The 22,498-nt window shown below is 37.5% G+C and overlaps 1 protein-coding gene across 4 annotated transcripts in view; it reads left to right on the forward strand.

The window, feature by feature from the left end:
* atxn7l1 (ataxin 7-like 1) overlaps positions 1-20,659 on the forward strand; it is a 56,524-nt gene extending 35,865 nt beyond the window's left edge. For all 4 annotated transcript variants that reach the window (XM_062066584.1, XM_062066586.1, XM_062066585.1 and 1 more), the window contains 6 exons: positions 8,293-8,540; positions 12,788-13,004; positions 13,084-13,205; positions 13,285-13,728; positions 13,822-14,035; positions 20,111-20,659. In XM_062066584.1, the coding sequence (XP_061922568.1) occupies positions 8,293-8,540; positions 12,788-13,004; positions 13,084-13,205; positions 13,285-13,728; positions 13,822-14,035; positions 20,111-20,128 (1,263 nt within the window). In that variant the 3' untranslated portion in view covers positions 20,129-20,659. The remainder of the gene's footprint in view (positions 1-8,292; positions 8,541-12,787; positions 13,005-13,083; positions 13,206-13,284; positions 13,729-13,821; positions 14,036-20,110) is intronic.
* The last annotated feature ends 1,839 nt before the right edge of the window (positions 20,660-22,498 follow it).

Here is a 22,498-nt window from a genome sequence, read left to right on the forward strand (position 1 = left end):
CAGCACACCAGTCATACCATATTTTCCGGAGTATAAGTCGCACCGGACGAAAATGCATAATAAAGAAGGGAAAAAACATATATAAGTCGCACTGGAGTATAAGTCGCATTTTTGGGGGAAATGTATTTGATAAAAGCCAACACCAAGAATAGACATTTGAAAGGCAATTTAAAATAAATTTATTTTTAAAAAAAATATATAAATAAATATAAATAAATAAATAAATAAAATAAATTAAAAATAAATAAAGAATAGTGAACAACAGGCTGAATAAGTGTACGTTATATGAGGCATAAATAACCAACTGGTATGTTAACGTAACATATTATGGTAAGAGTCATTCAAATAACTATAACATATAGAACATGCTATACGTTTACCAAACAATCTGTCACTCCTAATCGCTAAATCCCATGAAATCTTATACGTCTAGTCTCTTACGTGAATGAGATCAATAATATTATTTGATATTTTACGCTAATAATTTCACACATAAGTCGCTCCTGAGTATAAGTCGCACCCCCGGCCAAACTATGAAAAAAACTGCGATTTATAGTCCGAAAAATACGGTACATACTATGTATATATTGTGAGTGAAAACTTCTTTAGTCCTTTGGAGTAGAGCTGGACCGATATTTGGCATTTTGACGTATATGTACGACATAACTACATCAGCAGATACAAAATACACACATATGATACCAGTGTTTAGTATCACCAAAAATAACAATGAGTAGATGGAATTACCCATTGTTCAAGCACCAACCTGTTGCCAATCCATGACAAAAGTTCCCTTTTTTCATCCATTTAGGAATAAATGTCAAACATTGCGATTTTTTGCAGGGAAATCCTGTTTTTGTCCTTCTTACTTAAGTTAAAGTACCAATGATTGTCACACACACACTGTCGTATTTCCGACCTTCTTGAGACTTCCGAAAAATGCCTACCTCTTGAGGACCACCCTTTCTAGATACATAAAGATTTGCATTGACAACATTAATAATATATACCGTATTTTTCGGACTATAAGTCGCTCCGGAGTATAAGTCGCATAGGCCGGAAATGCATAATAAAGAAGGAAAAAAACATATATAAGTCGCATTTTGGGGGGAAATGTATTTGATAAAAGCCAACAGCAAGAATAGACATTTGAAAGGCAATTTCAAATAAATAAAGAATAGTGAACAACAGGCTGAATAAGTGTACGTTATATGAGGCATAAATAACCAACTGGTATGTTAACGTAACATATTATGGTAAGAGTCATTTAAATAACTATAACATATAGAGCATGCTATACGTTTACCAAACAATCCGTCACTCCTAATCGCTAAATCCCATGAAATCTTATACGTCTAGTCCAGGCCTGGGCAATTATTTTGACTCGGGGGCCACATTTAGAGAAAAAAATGTGTCTGGGGGCCGGTATATCTATTTTTAGGAACACTAATACAATAATGTCTGATTGAATGCTAAAAACGTTATGACAGACCGCCTTAAAAAACGTAATGGAATTTTACATTTTTCTATTAACGATAAAACATTGAATATTGACAAAATATGTATGTCACACCCCCTTTCGATCGACATATTTTACAATCAAGTGAAACGCAACAAAAATGCAACAAACAGTGAGATATGAACGCGAAGGGTACAGAATAAACCCACCTACAATCTGATATTTGCTGAATACCCCCCAGGGATCAATAAAGTACTTTCTATTCTATTCTATTCTATATATCACTAAGCTTTAGAACTTTGTTGTGAAAATCTCCTTCTGCGTCTGTGGAAACACTTCCCGCCCACACTGCTTGGTGCCTAGTCTGAGCTGCTGTGACGTAGATTACCATAGTAACTAATTAGATGACCATAGTAACTAATTAGATTGCCATAGTAACTGGTATATCATCCATAAGCGCAGATACCAACCATTGAAATACTTTGTATAGTTGAAGACTTACGGTCATTAAGATTAAGATTAAAGTACCAATGATTGTCACACACACACTAGATGTGGTGAAATTTGTCCTCTGCATTTGACCCATCCCCTTGGAGAGCAGTGGGCAGCAGCGGCGCCGCGCCCGGGAATCATTTTGGTGATTTAACCCCCAACTCCAACCCTTTGTTGCTGAGTGCCAAGCAGGGAGGTTATGGGTCCCATTTTTATAGTCTTTGGTATGACTCGGCTGGGATTTGAACTCCAACCTACCGATCTCAGGGCGGACACTCTAAAGAAAACATGACTGCACATCATAATGGCAGCTACACTTTCCATCTTAAAGATCTAGAAAAAAATTATTTGGGAATGTCTGGCGGGCCAGATTGAAAAGCTCAACGGGCCGCATGTGGCCCCCGGGCCTTAATTTGTCCAGGTCTGGTCTGGTCTAGTCTCTTACGTGAATGAGCTAAATAATATTATTTTATATTTTACGGTAATTTGTTAATAATTTCACACATAAGTCGCTCCAGAGTATAAGTCGCACCCCCCGCCAAACTATGAAAAAAACTGCGACTTATAGTCCGAAAAAATACAGGTACTTATTTAATTTTTCACATGTTATGCACTTTTAATTTCAGAATGTTGAATGTGTGAGGATTCTATCATTTACTATTTTTCTTCATTTCCAGAGCATCGTACATTAAAAAATGCAACATTGTTTATCTTTTAACATTCGCCTTGCCGGTGATGTATGTGGCAATCATGTTCCACAAAACAGATTTTGAGTAGAGATGACCGATAATGGCTTTTTTGCCGATATTCCGATATTGTCCAACTCTTAATTACCGATTCCGATATCAACCGATACCGATATGTACAGTCGTGGAATTAACACATTATTATGCCTAATTTTGTTGTGATGCCCCGCTGGATGCATTAAACAATGTAACAAGGTTTTCCAAAATAAATCAACTCAAGTTATGGAAAAAAATGCCAACATGGCACTGCCATATTTATTATTGAAGTCACAAAGTGCATTATTTTTTTTAGCATGCCTCAAAACAGCAGCTTGGAATTTGGGACATGCTCTAATTCATCCCTGAGAGAGCATGAGGAGGTTGAGGTGTTGGGGGCAGCGGGGGGTGTATATTGTAGCGTCCCAGAAGAGTTAGTGCTGCAAGGGGTTCTGGGTATTTGTTTTGTTGTGTGTATGTTGTGTTACGGTGCGGATGTTCTCCCGAAATGTGTTTGTCATTCTTGTTTGGTGTGGGTTCACAGTGTGGCGCATATTTGTAACAGTGTTAAAGTTGTTTATACGGTCACCCTCAGTGTGACCTGTATGGCTGTTGACCAAGAATGCCTTGCATTCACTTGTGTGTGTGAAAAGCCGTAGATATTATGTGACTGGGCCGGCACGCAAAGGCAGTGCCTTTAAGGTTTATTGGCGCTCTGTACTTCTCCCTACGTCCATGTACACAGCGGCGTTTTAAAAAGTCATACATTTTACTTTTTGAAACCGATACCGATAATTTCCGATATTACATTTTAAAGCATTTATCGGCCAATAATATCGGCAGCCCGATATTATCGGACATCTCTAATTTTGAGGTTTGACTCAACAGACTCTTGTAGCTCTAGTCCAAGGGTGTCAAACTCATTTTAGCCCAGGGTCCACATGGAGGAAGATCTGTGCAGACGCGGGCCGGACTATTAAAATCATGGCATTAAAACAAAAAAATAAAGACAACTTCAGATTGTTTTCTTTGTCTTATTTGGGCCAAAAATAGGACAAACACATTCTGAAAATATTACAATTAAAAATATAGAAAAAAATAACGGCAGCGGTAATATTTAGATCCATGAAGGAAAGAAGAAAGTGGATGAATGTTCATAACTGAATACATTTATGCATATGCATCAACATTTTTCTTTTGTATTATTTTTTTGATGAATTAAGTAACGTTTATGACTAGGGATGTCCGATAATATCGGCCTGCCGATATTATCGGCCGATAAATGCGTTAAAATGTAATATCGGAAATTATCGGTATCGTTTTTTTTTATTATCGGTATCGTTTTTTTTTGTTTTTTTTTTTGTTTTTGTTTTTTTAATTAAATCAACATAAAAAACACAAGATACACTTACAATTAGTGCACCAACCCAAAAAACCTCCCTCCTCATTCACACAAAAGGGTTGTTTCTTTCTGTTATTAATATTCTGCTTCCTACATTATATATCAATATATATCAATACAGTCTGCAAGGGATACAGTCCGTAAGCACACATGATTGTGCGTGCTGCTGCTCCACTAATAGTACTAACCTTTAACAGTTAATGTTACTCATTTTCATTCATTACTAGTTTCTTTGTAACTGTTTTTATATTGTTTTACTTTCTTTTTTATTCAAGAAAATGTTTTTAATTTATTTATCTTATTTTATTTTATAATTTTTTTTTAAAAGTACCTTATCTTCACCATACCTGGTTGTCCAAATTAGACATAATAATGTGTTAATTCCACGACTGTATATATCGGTTGATATCGGTATCGGTTGATATCGGTATCGGTAATTAAAGAGTTGGACAATATCGGAATATCGGATATCGGCAAAAAGCCATTATCGGACATCCCTATTTATGACAACCTTTTTCCAAAACACAATATAAAATATGAGCTAAAACAGGATAATGCATACATTTATCATTTGTTTTCAATACGGTACAAAAAGTGGGACCCCAAAAATGTATAACTTGATGGGGTCCCTGGGACCTAGCGCCAACACCGATGGAGTATTGGTGCGTGCAAAACAACAGCAGACAGCTACACTGCAAAAAGTCAGTGTTCAAAAACAAGAAAAAAAAAAAGAAAAAATTAGGGGTATTTTATTTGAACTAAGCAAAATTATCTGCCAATGTGAATCTTCGGGTGTCCCACGATTCGATTCAATATCGATTCTTGGGGTCACGATTCGATTCAAAATCGATTTTTTTTTTTCAATTCAACACGATTCTCGTGTCAAAAACGATATTTTCCCGATTCAAAAGGATTGTCTATTCATGGAATACATAGATTTCAGCAGGATCTACCCCAGTCTGCTGACATGCAAGCAGAGTAGTAGATGTTTGTAAAAAGTTTTTATAATTGTAAAGAACAATGTTTTATCAACTGATTGCAATAATGTACATTTGTTTTAACTATTGAATGAACCAAAAATATGACTTATTTTATCTTTGTGAAAATATTGGACACAGTGTGTTGTTAAGCTTATGAGATGCGATGCAAGTGTAAGCCACTGTGACACTATTGTTCTTTTTTATAAATGTCTAATGAGAATGTCAATGAGGGATTTTTAATCACTGCTATGTTAAAATTGTAACTAATAGTGATACTGTTGTTGATAATATTCATTTTTGTTTCACTACTTTTAGATTGTTCTGTGTGGTGTTTGTGTCTCCTCTCAATTGCTCTGTTTATTGCAGTTCTGAGTGTTGCTGGCTCGGGTTTTGGAATTGGATTGCATTGTTATGGTATTGCTGTGTATTGTTTTGTTGGATTGATTAATTAAAAAATAAAATACAATAATAATAAATTAAAAAAATTTGAATAAATAAAAATAGATTTTTTAAAAATGAGAATCGATTCTGAATCGCACAACGTGAGAATCACGATTCGAATTCGAATCGATTTTTTCCCACATCCCTAATATATATATCTATAGTGTATGTATATGTATATATATGTGTGTGTATATACAATAAATAGTGTATACGGTATATATATGTGTGTGTGTATATATATATATATATATACTGTATATATATGTGTGTGTGTGTGTATATATATATATATATATATATATATATATATATATATATATATATATATGTATGTATGTATGTATATGTATGTATGTATATATATATATATATATATATATATATATATATATATATATATATATATATATATATATATATATATATATATGTATATATATATGTATATATGTATATATAATGTGTGTGTATATTTTATATATATATATATATATATATATATATATATATATATATATATATATATATATATATATATATATCTTCAGGGAAGTTTATTGAAGCGTCTGTGGCTGTCACATATGTATAGGGGTACATTATAGGGTAGATTACCTATACATATGTGACAGACACCTTAATAAACTCCCCTGAAGACCAGGGAAACCTGTGAAACAGACCTGTAGGGATATAAATCTATAATCCATTATTATTATTATTATTATGAAATAGCCTCCATGTGTTTTTTCCTGACCAAGGGAATATTCCGCTCTACTCTGGTATTGAGCATACATATGAGGTAGATCACCTCAACTTGGTTTTTTGATAAGTAGATCTCCTGCTAAAAAGATGTGGGCACCCCTGTTCTAGAGCATTTATTACTAGCCAACGAGAAGGTATATTTAACATGTGACAGGTATAAACAGAGGTCACAACACCGGAAGTATATTACCCGAGTGGGCGTGGCTACAGGATGGCTACAGGAAAATGTTTTTGAGTTTTTTGCATGCATTTTATACAATTTTACATTACATTTTCAATGATGATAATGTTAGTAAATTATTTACTAAAACAAAGCTAAAGAGTTTGGTAGATGAGAATAAATCTAATAGTAAAAATACCATGTAGAAATGAACCCAATTGCAAGAAATGTAGTCCTGATTTTCAAAGTTATTTTCGGGGCTTGCGTGGCAGCACTACGTGCCGGTAGATTTCCTCTTTTTTTTTTTCCCAAAGGGTGCTCACATTGCATGATGGCATCATCTTGATACACGCCACAAATATATCGCCCTTGTGTGGGAAACACTAATTTCTTGGTAGTAGTGATGGGTCCGGCAACACAGATGCATCGGCGCATGCGTCGAGCTCATAGAGCGATACCCTGTGTCGGTGCGCGTACCGCTTTTAGAAAGGTCACGTGACCGATCATGAGCTGCTTTGGTCACGTGACCGATACACGAACTGTATCGCACTGACGCCTTCTCTGTGCCCTGTGAGCAACGTTCCCTCTAAGGTGCGCGCCTGCGCAATTGCGCACTGCTCAAGCGTCCTCTGCGCACAGCAAATATATGCCGCGCACCAAATCAAACCCATCTGAATTCTAAACAAAATAAACACATTTATTCTGTGTCATTTTGAAATGCAACTTTGAGTGACAGTGACAACAAGCGGCCCTAACGATGTTCGTCAACAACACGCATACCACTAAGCCACTGGTGCGTTTATGGCCACACAAAAAGTCGGACAACTCAAACACCACACAAAGTTACACTATGACTCCTCAGTCATACGTGTGCTTATTTTTCTGTCATTTATTATTAATGTTAATTTATTGATATTAATCATGGAATGCTGTTACTAGAGAAAGTTACAGGAATGACGGCGTGGCGAAGTTGGTAGAGTGGCCGTGCCAGCAATCGGAGGGTTGCTGGTTACTGGGGTTCAATCCCCACCTTCTACCATCCTAGTCACGATACATGTTCACATTATTTATTGACTATCTAAAAAAGATAAAAATATATTTTTATTTAAGTTAAGATATGAAATAATCCTAAATGAAATACAATGACTTGGTTTATATTATTGTATATACTAGGTCATAAAATCTGTGTCAGTTTAGTCGGTCCATAGGTTGCCTGTAGGGATTTTTAATGTCCAGCAGATGTCAGTATTTAGTGACACAGTATCAATACAGTTTTGCAATGTGTCGAAACGCTTCATGACCCATCACTACTTGGTAGTGCAACCATGCATGTGTGCATTGGTCCACAATCCTTTTAGAAACTCTGTACAAAGCACAGAATGAAAGCTGAAAAGCCAATCTTATCAAAGTATCAATCAATCAAAGCGTATTTTCTATACAGCCCTCAATCATAAATGCCTGGGCTGGGATGAGAACAGGAATAAGGTCTTCCATGCCTCTTGTGGGTAATTCGAACACATTGGATTGGGTGCATTAGCAAATCATATTTAGGTATCTGTTGTCATTTTATGCGTCTAATTTTGTTTTCTTTTCTCCCCATTATACTCATTCACCTGGGAACTTTTTAGCGGCCTCAGTAAGAATGTTTGGTAGTAAAAAATAATGTTGACATTAAAAGCATATTTTTAAGACCTATTAACAAGTTATTTCCACTGATCCACCAAACATTGCAATCTTGCTCCAAGTATATTTGCACTACACATCTTTAAACTTTCAACTTGCAAACTGTAAGAAACCAAGCATGCCTAAACACTGTCTGGCTACCCTTCAAAAACAAGACAAAGTAACAACAAAATTGTTCTCCCTCCTCGCAGACTCACTCGTTAACCCACCGCCGAGCCGTTCCGGGTCGACAGAAACATTTTGACGTCCTCCTGGCCGAGCACAGAGGCAGGACCAAGGAGAAGGAGGGGGCAAAGGACAAAGACAAGGAGGGAAACGACAGCTGCAGCCCGAGTGTGGCGTCACAAGAGGCCACAGCAAGTCCTAGCAAGCCTCCCTGCCCGAATGGACGACCCCTGTCCAGCCTGAAACTAAGGCTGGCAAACGCACACATACCCAGGTATGACAAAACCACACTGCATGCATGCATTTCTGCCACCAGGTGATGCTGCAAACAAGCAGTTGAAGAGGGTATTGTGGTAAACTCATCTCCTTTTTCTATTCATGGTCGCTGCTTCATTCAACCTCCCTTCATACACCTCATCACTTTTTCATTTACTGTATTTTCCGAAACATAGGGCGCACCGGATTATAAGGCGCACCGCTGATGAGCGGGTCTAGTCAGGTCTATTTGCATACAAAAGGTGCACCGGATTATAGGGGTCATTAAAGGGGTCATATTTAATTTAATTTTTTCTAAATTGAAAACACTTCCACGTGGTTCTTTGGTCTAAATGTTGCATAGATGATGTTTTACAGATCATCTTCAAGCCGCTTTCTGACGGTCGCTTCTGGATGCGCCGTTTTGTGGGCGGTCTTATTTACATGGCTCACCTTCGGCACCGTCTTTTCTCCGTCATCTTTGTTGTAGCGGTGTAGCGTGCAAGGACGGGCGTGGAAGAAGTGTCAAAAGATGGCGCTAACTGTTTTAATGACATTCAGACTTTACTTCAATCAATAACGGAGCAGCATCTCCTCATCCGTGGCTCGCTAGTAACAACAACTCCGGAAATGTGTCCCGGGAAAAGCCGTCTGACCGGAACTCTCTAACAACTAAAGTTCCTTGGGTAAATTACGTAAACATTGTTTTAGCGCTTTTATGGCGAGTTTACTGACATACCGTAATTTCCGGACTATAAGCCGCTACTTTTTCCCCTCGTCCTGGTCCCTGCGGCTTATACAAGGGTGCGGCTTATTTACGGCCTGTTCTTCTCCGACACCGACGAAGAGGATTTCGGTGGTTTTAGTACGCAGGAGGAAGACGATGACACAATGATTAAAGACTGACTTTTCATATACCGGTAGGCTGGTTATTTTGATAACGTACAGGCGAGCACTTTGTATTACTTTGCACCGTTGTATTATTTGTACTCTGCACGAATGCTGTTCGCCATGTCAAAGATGTGAAAGTTTGATTGAATGATTGAAAGATTTATTGTTAATAAATGGGACGCTTTGCGTTCCCAAACAGTCATCTCTGTCCCGACAATCCCCTCCGTGGTAGCAGGAACCCCTATATACTACGCTAATTACACATCAAAACCCTGCGGCTTATAGTCGGGTGCGGCTTAAATATGGAGCAATCTGTATTTTCCCCTAAATTTAGCTGGTGCGGCTTATAGTCAGGTGCGGCTTATAGTCCGGAAATTACGGTATATAAGTAAGAACTTTACACTACTTTATATTAGAAATGGCAACAGCAGAGGAAGAATGTCCCATAACAAGAAAATAGAGAAAAAGAAGAAGCTTATCGACTACACGGACTACTAAGGTGGACGCGCGCAAATTTTCAGGACTTATGCAGATCCCAAATACAGATCAGCAGGTACCAGAAGATAAGAAAAGTTGCTTTTGAATAATATAGCGAAACAAAACGCCAAATAATATGTCTTGCCTTATACACACACAATAATAATAATACTCCTATGTTGAAGCACAGTACAATCCATCAAGCGGTGCGGCTTCATAGCTTACCAAAGTCCTACTAAAATATTTTGATAGATTTTTGAGCACCGTGTGTAATGTTCTATATTTTCAATGGAACATGTAAAATGTTGGTGATGTTTACTTGAGTCATATTGTAGTCTACACGTATCTATTATGTGTGACTGCCATCTACTGGTCACATTTATCATTTCAACATTTACCAAATAAAATAGCTTGGATGTCGGTCAGCACAACCAAAATTACTCCGTACATTAGGTGCACCGGGTTATAAGGCGCACTGTCGAGTTTTGACAAAATGAAAGGATTTTAAGTGCGCCTTATACACTGCAAAAACTGAAATCTGAGTAAAATTAAATATCTCAAATAAGGGTGATATTTGCTTATTTTCTGTCTGATAAAATAATTATTCTCACTAAGCAGATTTTATGTTAGTGTTTTACTTGTTTTAAGGTTTTTGGTCCTAAATGATCTCAGTAAGATATTACAGCTTGTTGCTGAGATTTGATGAGCTATATTGAGTAAAACATGCTTGAAACTAGAATATCAACTGTTGCAAAGCTGTGTCACAGGTGGAGAAAATCCTCAGTGCTGAGCTCTGTAGAACTTGCACCTGGCTCGCTGACAACAAGCTATCCATACACTTGGGTAAAACAGAATCCATCCTGTTTGGGTCCCACATCAAACTTAAGAGAGTCAATGACTTCACCATAAAAGTAGGTGACAGTGTCATCACCAGGAAAGATGAGGTCACCTACCTAGGTTCCATTCTAGAGGCTAACCTTTCCTGTGATAAAATGGCAACCAAGGTAATCAAAAAGGTTAGCCAACGAACGAGATTTCTCTACAGAATTTCCTCTCTGGTCAACAAAAGCACCTTGAGGATTCTGGCGGGAACTCTCGTTCAACCCTTTTTCCATAACGCATGCACCTCCTGGTACCCTAGCTAGCACCTCCAAAACCCTCAAATCTAAACTCCAAACATCTCAGAACAAGCTAGTCAGGTTACTGCTAGACCTCCACCCCAGATCACACCTCACTCCTACCCATTTCTCTAAAGTGGGCTGGCTCAAGGTGGAGGACAGAGTTAAACAACTTGCACTGAGCCTAGTCTATAAAATCCGCTAGACCTCCCTGATACCGAAGTACATGTCAAACTACTTCCTTAACGTAAATGACCGCCATAACCACAACACCAGGGGGAGCTCCACTAACCACGTTAAACCCAGATTCCGAACTAACAAAGGTCTTAACTCATTCTCTTTCTATGCCACATCAATGTGGAATGCGCTCCCAACAGGTATAAAAGAAAGGGCATCTCTATCCTCCTTCAAAACCGCAATAAAAGTTCACCTCCAGGCAGCTACAACCCTAAACTAACACCCTCCCCGGATTGCTAATAATCAAATGTAAACAATCAAATGCAGATACTTTTTCTTTTTCTTATGCCTTCTGATCTCTCTCTCTCTCTCTCTCTCTCTCTCTCTCTCTCTCTCTCTCTCTCTCTCTCTATGTCCACTACTTGATGTCCATACCCCCCACCCCCACCCCCCCTCCCTCCACACCCCTGATTGTAAATAATGTAAATAATTCAATGTGATTATCTTGTGTGATGACTGTATTATGATGATAGTATATATGATAGTATATATCTGTATCATGAATCAATTTAAGTGGACCCCGACTTAAACAAGTTGAAAAACTTATTGGGGTGTTACCATTTAGTGGTCAATTGTACGGAATATGTACTTCACTGTGCAACCTACTAATAAAAGTCTCAATCAATCAATCAAAGTCATCAACACTCACAAGTATAAAACTACTTTTTTGAAGTAATCATTTCTTATTTCAAGCATGAAATAAAAAATCATGATTTTGACAAAATTCTGTCTCATAATTAAGACAGATGACGGCCAAATGGACTTTGCTGTTTTATTTTCAATGAAACAATAGAAAATACGCACTCATATAGTAGTACAGTTGGCACAGTACAGTAATCTAACAGTTGATATTTAAACATTTAACATGTGACATTTCTAACAATTTTGAACAGAAATAGTTCATGCACATTCGGATAAATGCTTCAAAATTACAATTAAAAAAAAATTGGCTGGGGGGGCCGGGCTGTATGTATGCGCACTAATTGACTGAAAGAGCACGCACTTGGCGTGATTATGTCATATTGTCGATGGAAAAATGCATTTTTAGACCATATGATTTGCCTGAGCGGCTAGGAGACCCCGAGAGTAACAAGCGCTTGCCTTGTTGCCTTTCCATTAAGAACAATAAATTAGTTTTTAGTATAAGTTTGCTGGTTTCAAGAAATGTAATGCCGAGCGCATATCATGATGTCAAGATAATGGCACTAGCATTTACTTCATTTAACAATATTTTTCAACATATTGAGCAAAAAGGTCTCTTTTTTTTTTCTAACAAGAAAAGTGCACGTGTTATTAGTGAGAATATACTTATTCTAAGATATTTTTGGGTTAATTGAGGTTAGCTAATTTGACTTGTTTTGGAAAGTCTTGACAAGCCAAATTTTCTTGTTCTATTGGCAGATAATTTTGCTTAATTCAAATAAAATACCCCTCATTTTTGTATTTTTTGTTCTTCTTTTTGAACACTGACTTTTTGCAGTGTAGTCTGAAAAATACGCTAATTGCTATCCTTTTTTTTAAATATTTTTTTTACCAACTGCAGGGTTCCAGGCATCGCCGCCTCTACTCCTCAGCCTCAAACAACCGCTTCCTTTCCCGCCCCGGCCTCCAATCCGGAGCCGCCCCCCCACTCTTGTCCAGCGACAGCAGGTGGAGACGGCGGCCGACTCTCCAGCGACGAGGCAGAAGCGGAGACTCCAGAGGACGCTGACAGACCGCCTGACTTTCACTTCTCAAATGTCCATCCTAAGCCTTCAGGGGTGAATACTGCAGCTTTTAGACATTTTTAATAAGTCAATACTCCTCATATTTACCTTAATGCTCATCTCTTGTGAGCAGTTCTGCATATTCAGCAGCAGGCTCATGGGACGAGGCCATTATGTGTTCGACAGGCGATGGGACAAGATGAGGCTGGCGCTCCAGAACATGGTGGAGAAACACCTCAATGCACAAATGTGGAGGTCAGTGTTCAGTTTTGTGTCAGTCTCACATCAAACTTAATATGTGCGGTTTAACCCCAAAAAAGGTTTCTTGTTCCAGAAAGGTTCCACTTGCAGCCGAGAGCCTCCCCTCAGCTTCACCCTCTGGCACTTCACAGCAGGCGCACCCTCCCTCTCCAAAGTCAGACACTTTTACGTCCACGTCCAATTCCGTCTCCTGTGGTGTTTCTCTGTCAGCACCTGGAGGCGTCACCTTCAGAGATGCCCACGTTTCCACGCTGGCAGTTTCCCGCCACTCTGCGCACAGGGCCAGTCGCCTAACCAAAGAGAGAGAGGGGGCTGACGTCAGAAAAAACCCTTCCTGCTCCTTTCCAACTGTGGACACTCATAAGAGAAACGGGACCAGCTATCATCCGACACAGCAAAGGTCAGGGGGGCCAGCTGCCACCCCAGCAAGGAAAAAGGGACACGGTCCGGAAGGAAATGGACTTTGGAGCTACAGTGACCATTGGTTAACGAGAGAGGGGTCCCACAGCCATAGCAGGTGAGTGGAGGTCACATTAATACAGAAGCTGTATCACAAATTGAGCTGACGGATTGTCATTTACTACAAATTCCTGCCTCTCATCCTCCTTAGTCGCGATCACGCCAACAGCAGTAAACCTTACCCGTCAAGCCTGGAGCCGTCTCCCGCCTCCAGCCGGCCTCCTTCTTCCTCCGGAGCCCTGACTTATGGGCGCAAAGCAGAGGGGAGGAAGAGGAGGAGCCCCAGCTCTTACGACAGGAAGGCTGTCAACAAACTGAGCCGGCTAGACGCCTTATTTGGGAATGATGGTGAATCCCAAAAACAGGCAAGTTATCTCGTAGGAATTCCTTTAAATGTGGTGAATATTTGTCCTTCGGGTGAGTATTAACCCTGAAGTTGGAGGGAGACAGCTGTAAACAATAATAATGGTTGTATTAGTGTGTATGCTTGCAACATACCACACAACTATGATGGCCTGGAATTGCAAACCACTTTTACATTTCATTGGTTGATTGGCAACTAGGGATGTCCGATAATATCGGCCTGCCGATATTATCGGCCGATAAATGCGTTAAAATGTAATATTGGAAATTATCGGTATCGTTTTTTTTATTATCTGTATCGTTTTTTTTTGTTTTTTTGTTTTTTTTTAATTAAATCAACATAAAAAACACAAGATACACTTACAATTAGTGCACCAACCCAAAAAACCTCCCTCCCCCCATTTCTTTCTGTTATTAATATTCTGGTTCCTACATTATATATCAATATATATCAATACAGTCTGCAAGGGATACAGTCCGTAAGCACACATGATTGTGCGTGCTGCTGCTCCACTAATAGTACTAACCTTTAACAGTTAATTTTACTCATTTTCATTAATTACTAGTTTCTATGTAACTGTTTTTATATTGTTGTACTTTCTTTTTTATTCAAGAAAATGTTTTTAATTTAGTTATCTTATTTTTTTTTTTTTTTTAAAAAGTACCTTATATTCACCATACCTGGTTGTCCAAATTAGGCATAATAATGTGTTAATTCCACGACTGCATATATCGGTTGATATCGGTATCGGTTGATATCGGTATCGGTTGATATCGGTATCGGTAATTAAAGAGTTGGACAATATCGGAATATCGGATATCGGCAAAAAGCCATTATCGGACATCCCTATTGGCAACACTAAATTGGCCCCTAGTGTGTGAATGTGAGTGTGAATGTTGTCTATCTGTGTTGGCCCTGTGATGAGGTGGCGACTTGTCCTGGGTGTACCCCGCTTACTACCCGGGTGCAGCTGGGATAGGCTGCAGCACCCCCGCGACCCCGAGAGGGACAAGCGGTAGAAAGTGGACAGATGGGTTGAAACAAATTAGAAAAAACGAATAAACAAAATACAAAACAACTTACACTTTCAGATAACATGTTAACAATAAAAGTAAAATAACTTGGAAATTCAGAAAACACATTAAAAGTGAAGCAACTTACACTTTCAGAAAACATATTAACAATAAGAGTAAAATAACTTGCAATTTCAGAAAACATTGAAGGCGAAACAACTTACAATTTCAGAAACCACATTGACAAAAGGTGAAACAACTTACAATTTCGGAAAACACATTAACCAAAGGTGAAACAACTTACAGTTTTAGAAACCACATTCACACAAGGTGAAACAACTTACAATTTCAGAAACCACATTTAAGGTGGAACAACTTACAATTTCAGAAAACACATTAACAAAATGGTGAAACCACTTACAATTTCAGAAAACATATTTAAGGTGGAACAACTTATAATTTCAGAAAACACATTAACAAAAGTTTAAACAACTTAGAATTTCAGAAACTACATTAACAAAAGATGAAACAACTTACAATTTCAGAAACCTCATTTAAGGTGGAACAACTTACAATTTCAGAAACCACATTAACAAAATGTGAAACAACTCACAATTTCAGAAACCACACTAACAAAAGGTGAAACAACTTACAATTTCAGAAACCACATTTAAGGTGGAACAACTTACAATTTCAGAAACCACATCAACAAAAGGTGAAACAACTTACAATTTCAGAAACCACATCAACAAAAGGTGAAACAACTTACAATTTCAGAAACCACACTAACAAAAGATGAAACAACTTACAATTTCAGAAACCACATTAACAAAAGGTGAAACAACTTACAATTTCAGAAACCACACTAACAAAAGGTGAAACAACTTACAATTTCAGAAACCACATTAACAAAAGGTGAAACAACTTACAATTTCAGAAACCACATTAACAAAAGGAGAAACAACTTACAATTTCAGAAACCACATTAACAAAAGGTGAAACAACTTACAATTTCAGAAAACACATTAACAAAAGATAAAACTACTTACAATTTCAGAAAACAAGCCTTTTGGCTTTTTGTGCCATCCGTTTGCCTTTTTAAAGCATTACTTGGATTAAATTCTTTAAGATGTCAATAAACTTCTCAATCAATCAATCAAACATTAAAGGTGAAACAACTTATAATTTCAGAAAACACATTAACAAAAGGTGAAACAACACACAATTTCAGAAAACACATTAACAAAAGTTGAAACAACCTACAATTTCATAAAACACATTAAAGGTGAAACGAGTTACAATTTCAGAAAACACATTAAAGGTGAAACAACTTACAATTTTAGAAAACACGTTAACAAAAAGCAAAACACTTTTCAATTTCAGAAAACACATTAAAGGTGAAACGAGTTACAATTTCAGAAAACACATTAAAGGTGAAACAACTTACAATTTTAGAAAACACATTAAAACAAAGCAAAACACTTTATAATTTCAGAAAACACATTCATTAAAAGCAGAACAACTTACCGGTACTATTTCATATAAGACATTACCAAAAAGCGAAACAACTTACTGTACAAGTACAATAACCGTAAAGGGAATGTCCCAAATCATGATTTGCGTAGATGTACGTTTTTTAGTCTTTTGTTAATATGTTTTATGAAATGTAAAAATGTTTTGCACTTCCAGGCCAGCGTATACAACAAAAGAGGTCACCAGCTTGTAACATCACTCCAGTCCTGTAGGAGGCAGTAGTGTGCATCATAGGCGAGCAAACCAATTGGAACGCTGCATGCCACAATAATAAAAACCATAGACATCTTATAAGTAGACGCAGCATCGAGCGCTACTGCCTACTGCCGCTGACGAGACGCGGGGCCGCCATCTTGGAGTGGTGATCCGCTCCACACAGTGCAATTCATTTGACAGGAGCCATGAACTGTCAGCACATTTAATTCATCTTACCTCACTGAATACCACTGATTTTCACACGCTTTTTTGTCGTACGTGTAGCTATGATAAAGGACACATGTTTTGGCGTGTTTTATTATTCATAGTTTGCTTAACAGTAATAGAATATTCTTATACACTGCAAAAAGTCAGTGTTCAAAAACAAGAAAAAAAAATACAAAAATGAGGGGTATTTTATTTGAACTAAGCAAAATTATCTGCCAATAGAACAAGAAAATTTGGCTTGTCAAGATTTTCCAAAACAAGTCAAATTAGCTAACTTCAATGAACCCAAAAATACCTTAAAATAAGTATATTCTCACTAATAACAAGTGCACTTTTATTGGTATAAAAAAAAAAAGAAACCTTTTTGCTCAATATGTTGAAAAATATTCTTCAAATTAAGTAAATGCTAGTGCCATTATCTTGACATAATGATATGCGCTTGGCATTACATTTCTTGAAAACAGCAAACTTATACTAAAAACTAATTTATTGTTCTTAATGGAAAGGCAACAAGGCAACCACTTGTTACTCTCGGGGTCTCCTAGCCGCTCAGGCAAACCATATGGGCTGGGCTAAAAATGCATTTTTCCATGGATAACATGACATCATCGCACCAAGTGCGTGCTCTTTCAGTCAATTACTGCGCATATATACAGCCTAGCCCCCGGCCCAAATTTTTTAAATTGTAATTTTATAGAATTTATCTAAATGTTCATGAACTATTTCTGTTCAGAATTGTTAGAAATGTCACATGTTAAATGTTTAAATATTAACTGTCAGTTTACTGTACTGTGCCAACTGTACTACTATAAGAGTACGCATTTTCTATTGTTTCATTGAATATAAAAAATCAAAGTCCATTTGGCCGTGATCCGTTTTAATTATGAGACACAATTGTGTCAAAGTCATGATTTTTTTTTTTTCATGCTTGAAATAAGAAATTATTACTTTAAAAAAGTAGTTTTATACTTGTGAGTGTTGATGACACAGCTTTGCAACAGTTGATATTCTAGTTTCAAGCATGTTTTACTCAATATACACTACCGTTCAAAAGTTTGGGGTCACCCAAAAATTTAGTGGAATAGCCTTCATTTCTAAGAACAAGAATAGACTGTCGCGTTTCAGATGAAAGTTCTCTTTTTCTGGCCATTTTGAGCGTTTAATTGACCCCACAAATGTGATGCTCCAGAAACTCAATCTGCTCAAAGGAAGGTCAGTTTTGTAGCTTCTGTAACGAGCTAAACTGTTTTCAGATGTGTGAACATGATTGCACAAGGGTTTCTAATCATCAATTAGCCTTCTGAGCCAATGAGCAAACACATTGTACCATTAGAACACTGGAGTGATAGTTGCTGGAAATGGGCCTCTATACACCTATGTAGATATTGCACCAAAAAGCAGACATTTGCAGCTAGAATAGTCATTTACCACATTAGCAATGTATAGAGCAGGGGTCACCAACCTTTTTGAAACCAAGAGCTACTTCTTGGGTAGTGATTAATGCGAAGGGCTACCAGTTTGATACACACTTAAATAAATTGCCAGAAATAGCCAATTTGCTCAATTTACCTTTAACTCTATGTTATTATTAATAATTAATGATATTTACACTTAATTGAACGGTTTAAAAGAGGAGAATACACGAAAAAAATGACAATTAAATTTTGAAACATAGTTAATCTTCAATTTCGACTCTTTAAAATTCAAAATTCAACCGAAAAAAAGAAGAGAAAAACTAGCTAATTCGAATCTTTTTGAAAAAATTAAAAAAATAATTTACGGAACATCATTAGTAATTTTTCCTGATTAAGATTAATTTTACAATTTTGATGACATGTTTTAAATAGGTTAAAATCCAATCTACACTTTGTTAGAATATATAACAAATTGGACCAAGCTATATTTCTAACAAAGACAAATCATTATTTCTTCTAGATATTCCAGAACAAAAATTTTAAAAGAAATTCAAAAGACTTTGAAATAAAATTTGAATTTGATTATACAGATTTTCTAGATTTGCCAGAATATTTTTTTAAAATTTGAATCATAATAAGTTTGAAGAAATATTTCACAAATATTCTTCGTCGAAAAAACAGAAGCTAAAATGACGACTTAAATTAAAATTTATTTATTATTCTTTTCAATAAAATCAATTAATTTACTTGAACATTGATTTAAATTGTCAGGAAAGAAGAGGAAGGAATTTAAAAGGTAAAAAGGTATATGTGTTTAAAAATCCTAAAATCATTTTTAAGGTTGTATTTTTACTCTAAAATTGTCTTTCTGAAAGTTATAAGGAGCTAAGTAAAAAAAATAATGAATTTATTTAAACAAGTGAAGACCAAGTCTTTAAAATATTTTCTAGGATTTTCAAATTCTATTTGAGTTTTGTCTCTCTTAGAATTAAAAATGTCGAGCAAAGCGAGACCAGCTTGCTAGTAAATAAATCCAATTTAAAAAATAGAGGCAGCTCACTGGTAAGTGCTGCTATTTGAGCTATTTTTAGAACAGGCCAGCGGGCTACTCATCTGGTCCTTACGGGCTACCTGGTGCCCGCGGGCACCGCGTTGGTGACCCCTGGTATAGAGTGTATTTCTTTAAAGTTAAGACTAGTTTAAAGTTATCTTCATTGAAAAGTACAGTGCTTTTCCTTCAAAAATAAGGACATTTCAATGTGACCCCAAACTTTTGAACGGTAGTGTAGGTCATCAAATCTCAGCAACAAGCTGTAATATCTTACTGAGATCATTTAGGACCAAAACCCTTAAAACAAGTAAAACACTCTAACATAAAATCTGCTTAGTGAGAAGAATTATCTTATCACACATAAAATAAGCAAATATCACCCTTATTTGACATATATAATCTTACTTAATTTCAGTTTTTGCAGTGTAGGCTGCTCGCCGGCTCCTCATCACCGCTTCAAGATGGCGGCCGAATTTCTCGCGTCACAGCAGCCAACGCTGCGTCTACTTATAAGATGTCTATGATAAAAACTATTTCTGGGTAGGAAAAAAAAAAAAGTCAAAGTTTGCCTCGCCCCTTAATAAATCAACCAATCAAACATGCGCAACCTGTTTAAAGTTTCCGTCTTCCTTTCCCTGCAGGCCAAGTTGCATCACTGACACCTCTTTGGTAGATTGTCAGAGCAGCTGTACGCCACGCTCTGTCGTATGTGACCTTTGACCTCCCCACCTACTGACTGCATCGTCTGGGAAACCTTCTCCCACTGAGCAAACGGGGCTCAGAACTCTCGGCCTCCTTATCTGGCCTGATTGGAGGACACTAGCTCCGCCCATCACTGTGCTCCTCCCATTTTTTTCCAGTACGCTTCATTTTTTTAGCAGTTTTGGAGTCAGCTGATGAGAAATAATCTGGGATGGTTTGAAGGTTCTATTTTTGGTGACTTCTTGGACTAGACGGCAAACTCTCTTGGTTGGGTTCTATCCAGCTTCTCCATCCTTCTTTTACGCAGCGTTTTTCATCCTTTTTTGTCTCATAGACTCCCGCCCAGCACGGCTGTCTTTTGAAGTGCTCTTACTGGCCTCGTCTCCTTCGCGCTTCCTTTCCTTCCAGAAGTGCCACACTCGGACCCGCTCACGTTCATATTGTACAAACCCCGTTTCCATATGAGTTGGGAAATTGTGTTAGATGTAAATATAAACGGAATACAATGATTTGCAAATCCTTTTCAAGCCATATTCAGTTGAATATGCTACAAAGACAACATATTTGATGTTCAAACTCATATACTTTTTTTTGTGTGCAAATAATCATTAACTTTAGAATTTGATGGCAGCAACACGTGACAAAGAAGTTGGGAAAGGTGGCAATAAATACTGATAAAGTTGAGGAATGCTCATCAAACACTTATTTGGAACATCCCACAGGTGAACAGGCAAATTGGGAACAGGTGGGTGCCATGATTGGGTGTAAAAGTAGATTCCATGAAATGCTCAGTCATTCACAAACAAGGATGGGGCGAGGGTCACCACTTTGTCAACAAATGCCTGAGCAAATATTTGAACAGTTTAAGAAAAACCTTTCTCAAGCAGCTATTGCAAGGAATTTAGGGATTTCACCATCTACGCTCCGTAATATCATCAAAGGGTTCAGAGAATGTGGAGAAATCACTGCACGTAAGCAGCTAAGCCCGTGACCTTCCATCCCTCAGGCTGTACTGCATCAACAAGCCACATCAGTGTGTAAAGGATATCACCACATGGGCTCAGGAACACTTCAGAAACCCACTGTCAGTAACTACAGTTGGTTGCTACATCTGTAAGTGCAAGTTAAAACTCTCCTATGCAAGGCGAAAACCGTTTATCAACAACACCCAGAAACGCCGTCGGCTTCGCTGGGCCTGAGCTCATCTAAGATGGACTGATACAAAGTGGAAAAGTGTTCTGTGGTCTGGCGAGTCCACATTTCAAATTGTTTGTGGAAACTGTGGATGTCGTGTCCTCCGGACCAAAGAGGAAAAGAACCATCCGGATTGTTATAGGCGCAAAGTGTAAAAGGCAGCATGTGTGATGGTATGGGGGTGTATTAGTGCCCAAGACATGGGTAACTTACACATCTGTGAAGGCGCCATTAATGCTGAAAGGTACATACAGGTTTTGGAGCAACATATGTTACCATGGACGCCCCTGCTTATTTCAGCAAGACAATGCCAAGCCACGTGTTACATCAACGTGGCTTCATAGTAAAAGAGTGCGGGTACTAGACTGGCCTGCCTGTAGTCCAGACATTGAAAATGTGTGGCACCTAAAATAGCAGAAGGGAGACCCCCGGACTGTTGAACAACTTAAGCTGTACATCAAGCAAGAATGGGAAAGAATTCCACTTCCAAAATGTGTCTCCTCAGTTCCCAAACCTTTACTGAGTGTTGTTAAAAGGAAAGGCCATGTAACACAGTGGTGAACATGCCCTTTCCCAACTACTTTGGCACGTGTTGCAGCCATGAAATTCTAAGTTGATTATTATTTGCCAAAAAAATAAAGTTTATGAGTTTGAACATCAAATATGTTGTCTTTGTAGCATATTCAACTGAATATGGCTTGAAAATGATTCGCAAATCATTGTATTCCGTTTATATTTACATCTAACACCATTTCCCAACTCATATGGAAACGGGGTTTGTATTTCAACATAGGAGAACGTTTATTTTCATGTGTTCTTTTGGTCGGAATCATTTTGTCATTCAGATGAAAGAAGTATTATGATAGTGTTGAATATGTGTACATATCTGGTAATTATTATCTTTTTTGTATTTATTAATGAAGCTCCCTGACTTGATACCTACTGAAGATAGGAGGACAATTTCACAGCACAGGTTTGGTTTATCCCCACTAATATCTCCTCATTATTGTTTACTGTGCTACACATTTCTACATGTAATTATGGGGGGAAAAAACACCCATTTTGTACATTTACAAGTTTTTAAAGGATTTACATGTTTTATTTTCTCACTACGCCCTGCAATACCTTCTTTT

Source organism: Entelurus aequoreus, linkage group LG12, assembly GCF_033978785.1.
Source record: "Entelurus aequoreus isolate RoL-2023_Sb linkage group LG12, RoL_Eaeq_v1.1, whole genome shotgun sequence".
NCBI lineage: Eukaryota > Metazoa > Chordata > Actinopteri > Syngnathiformes > Syngnathidae > Entelurus > Entelurus aequoreus.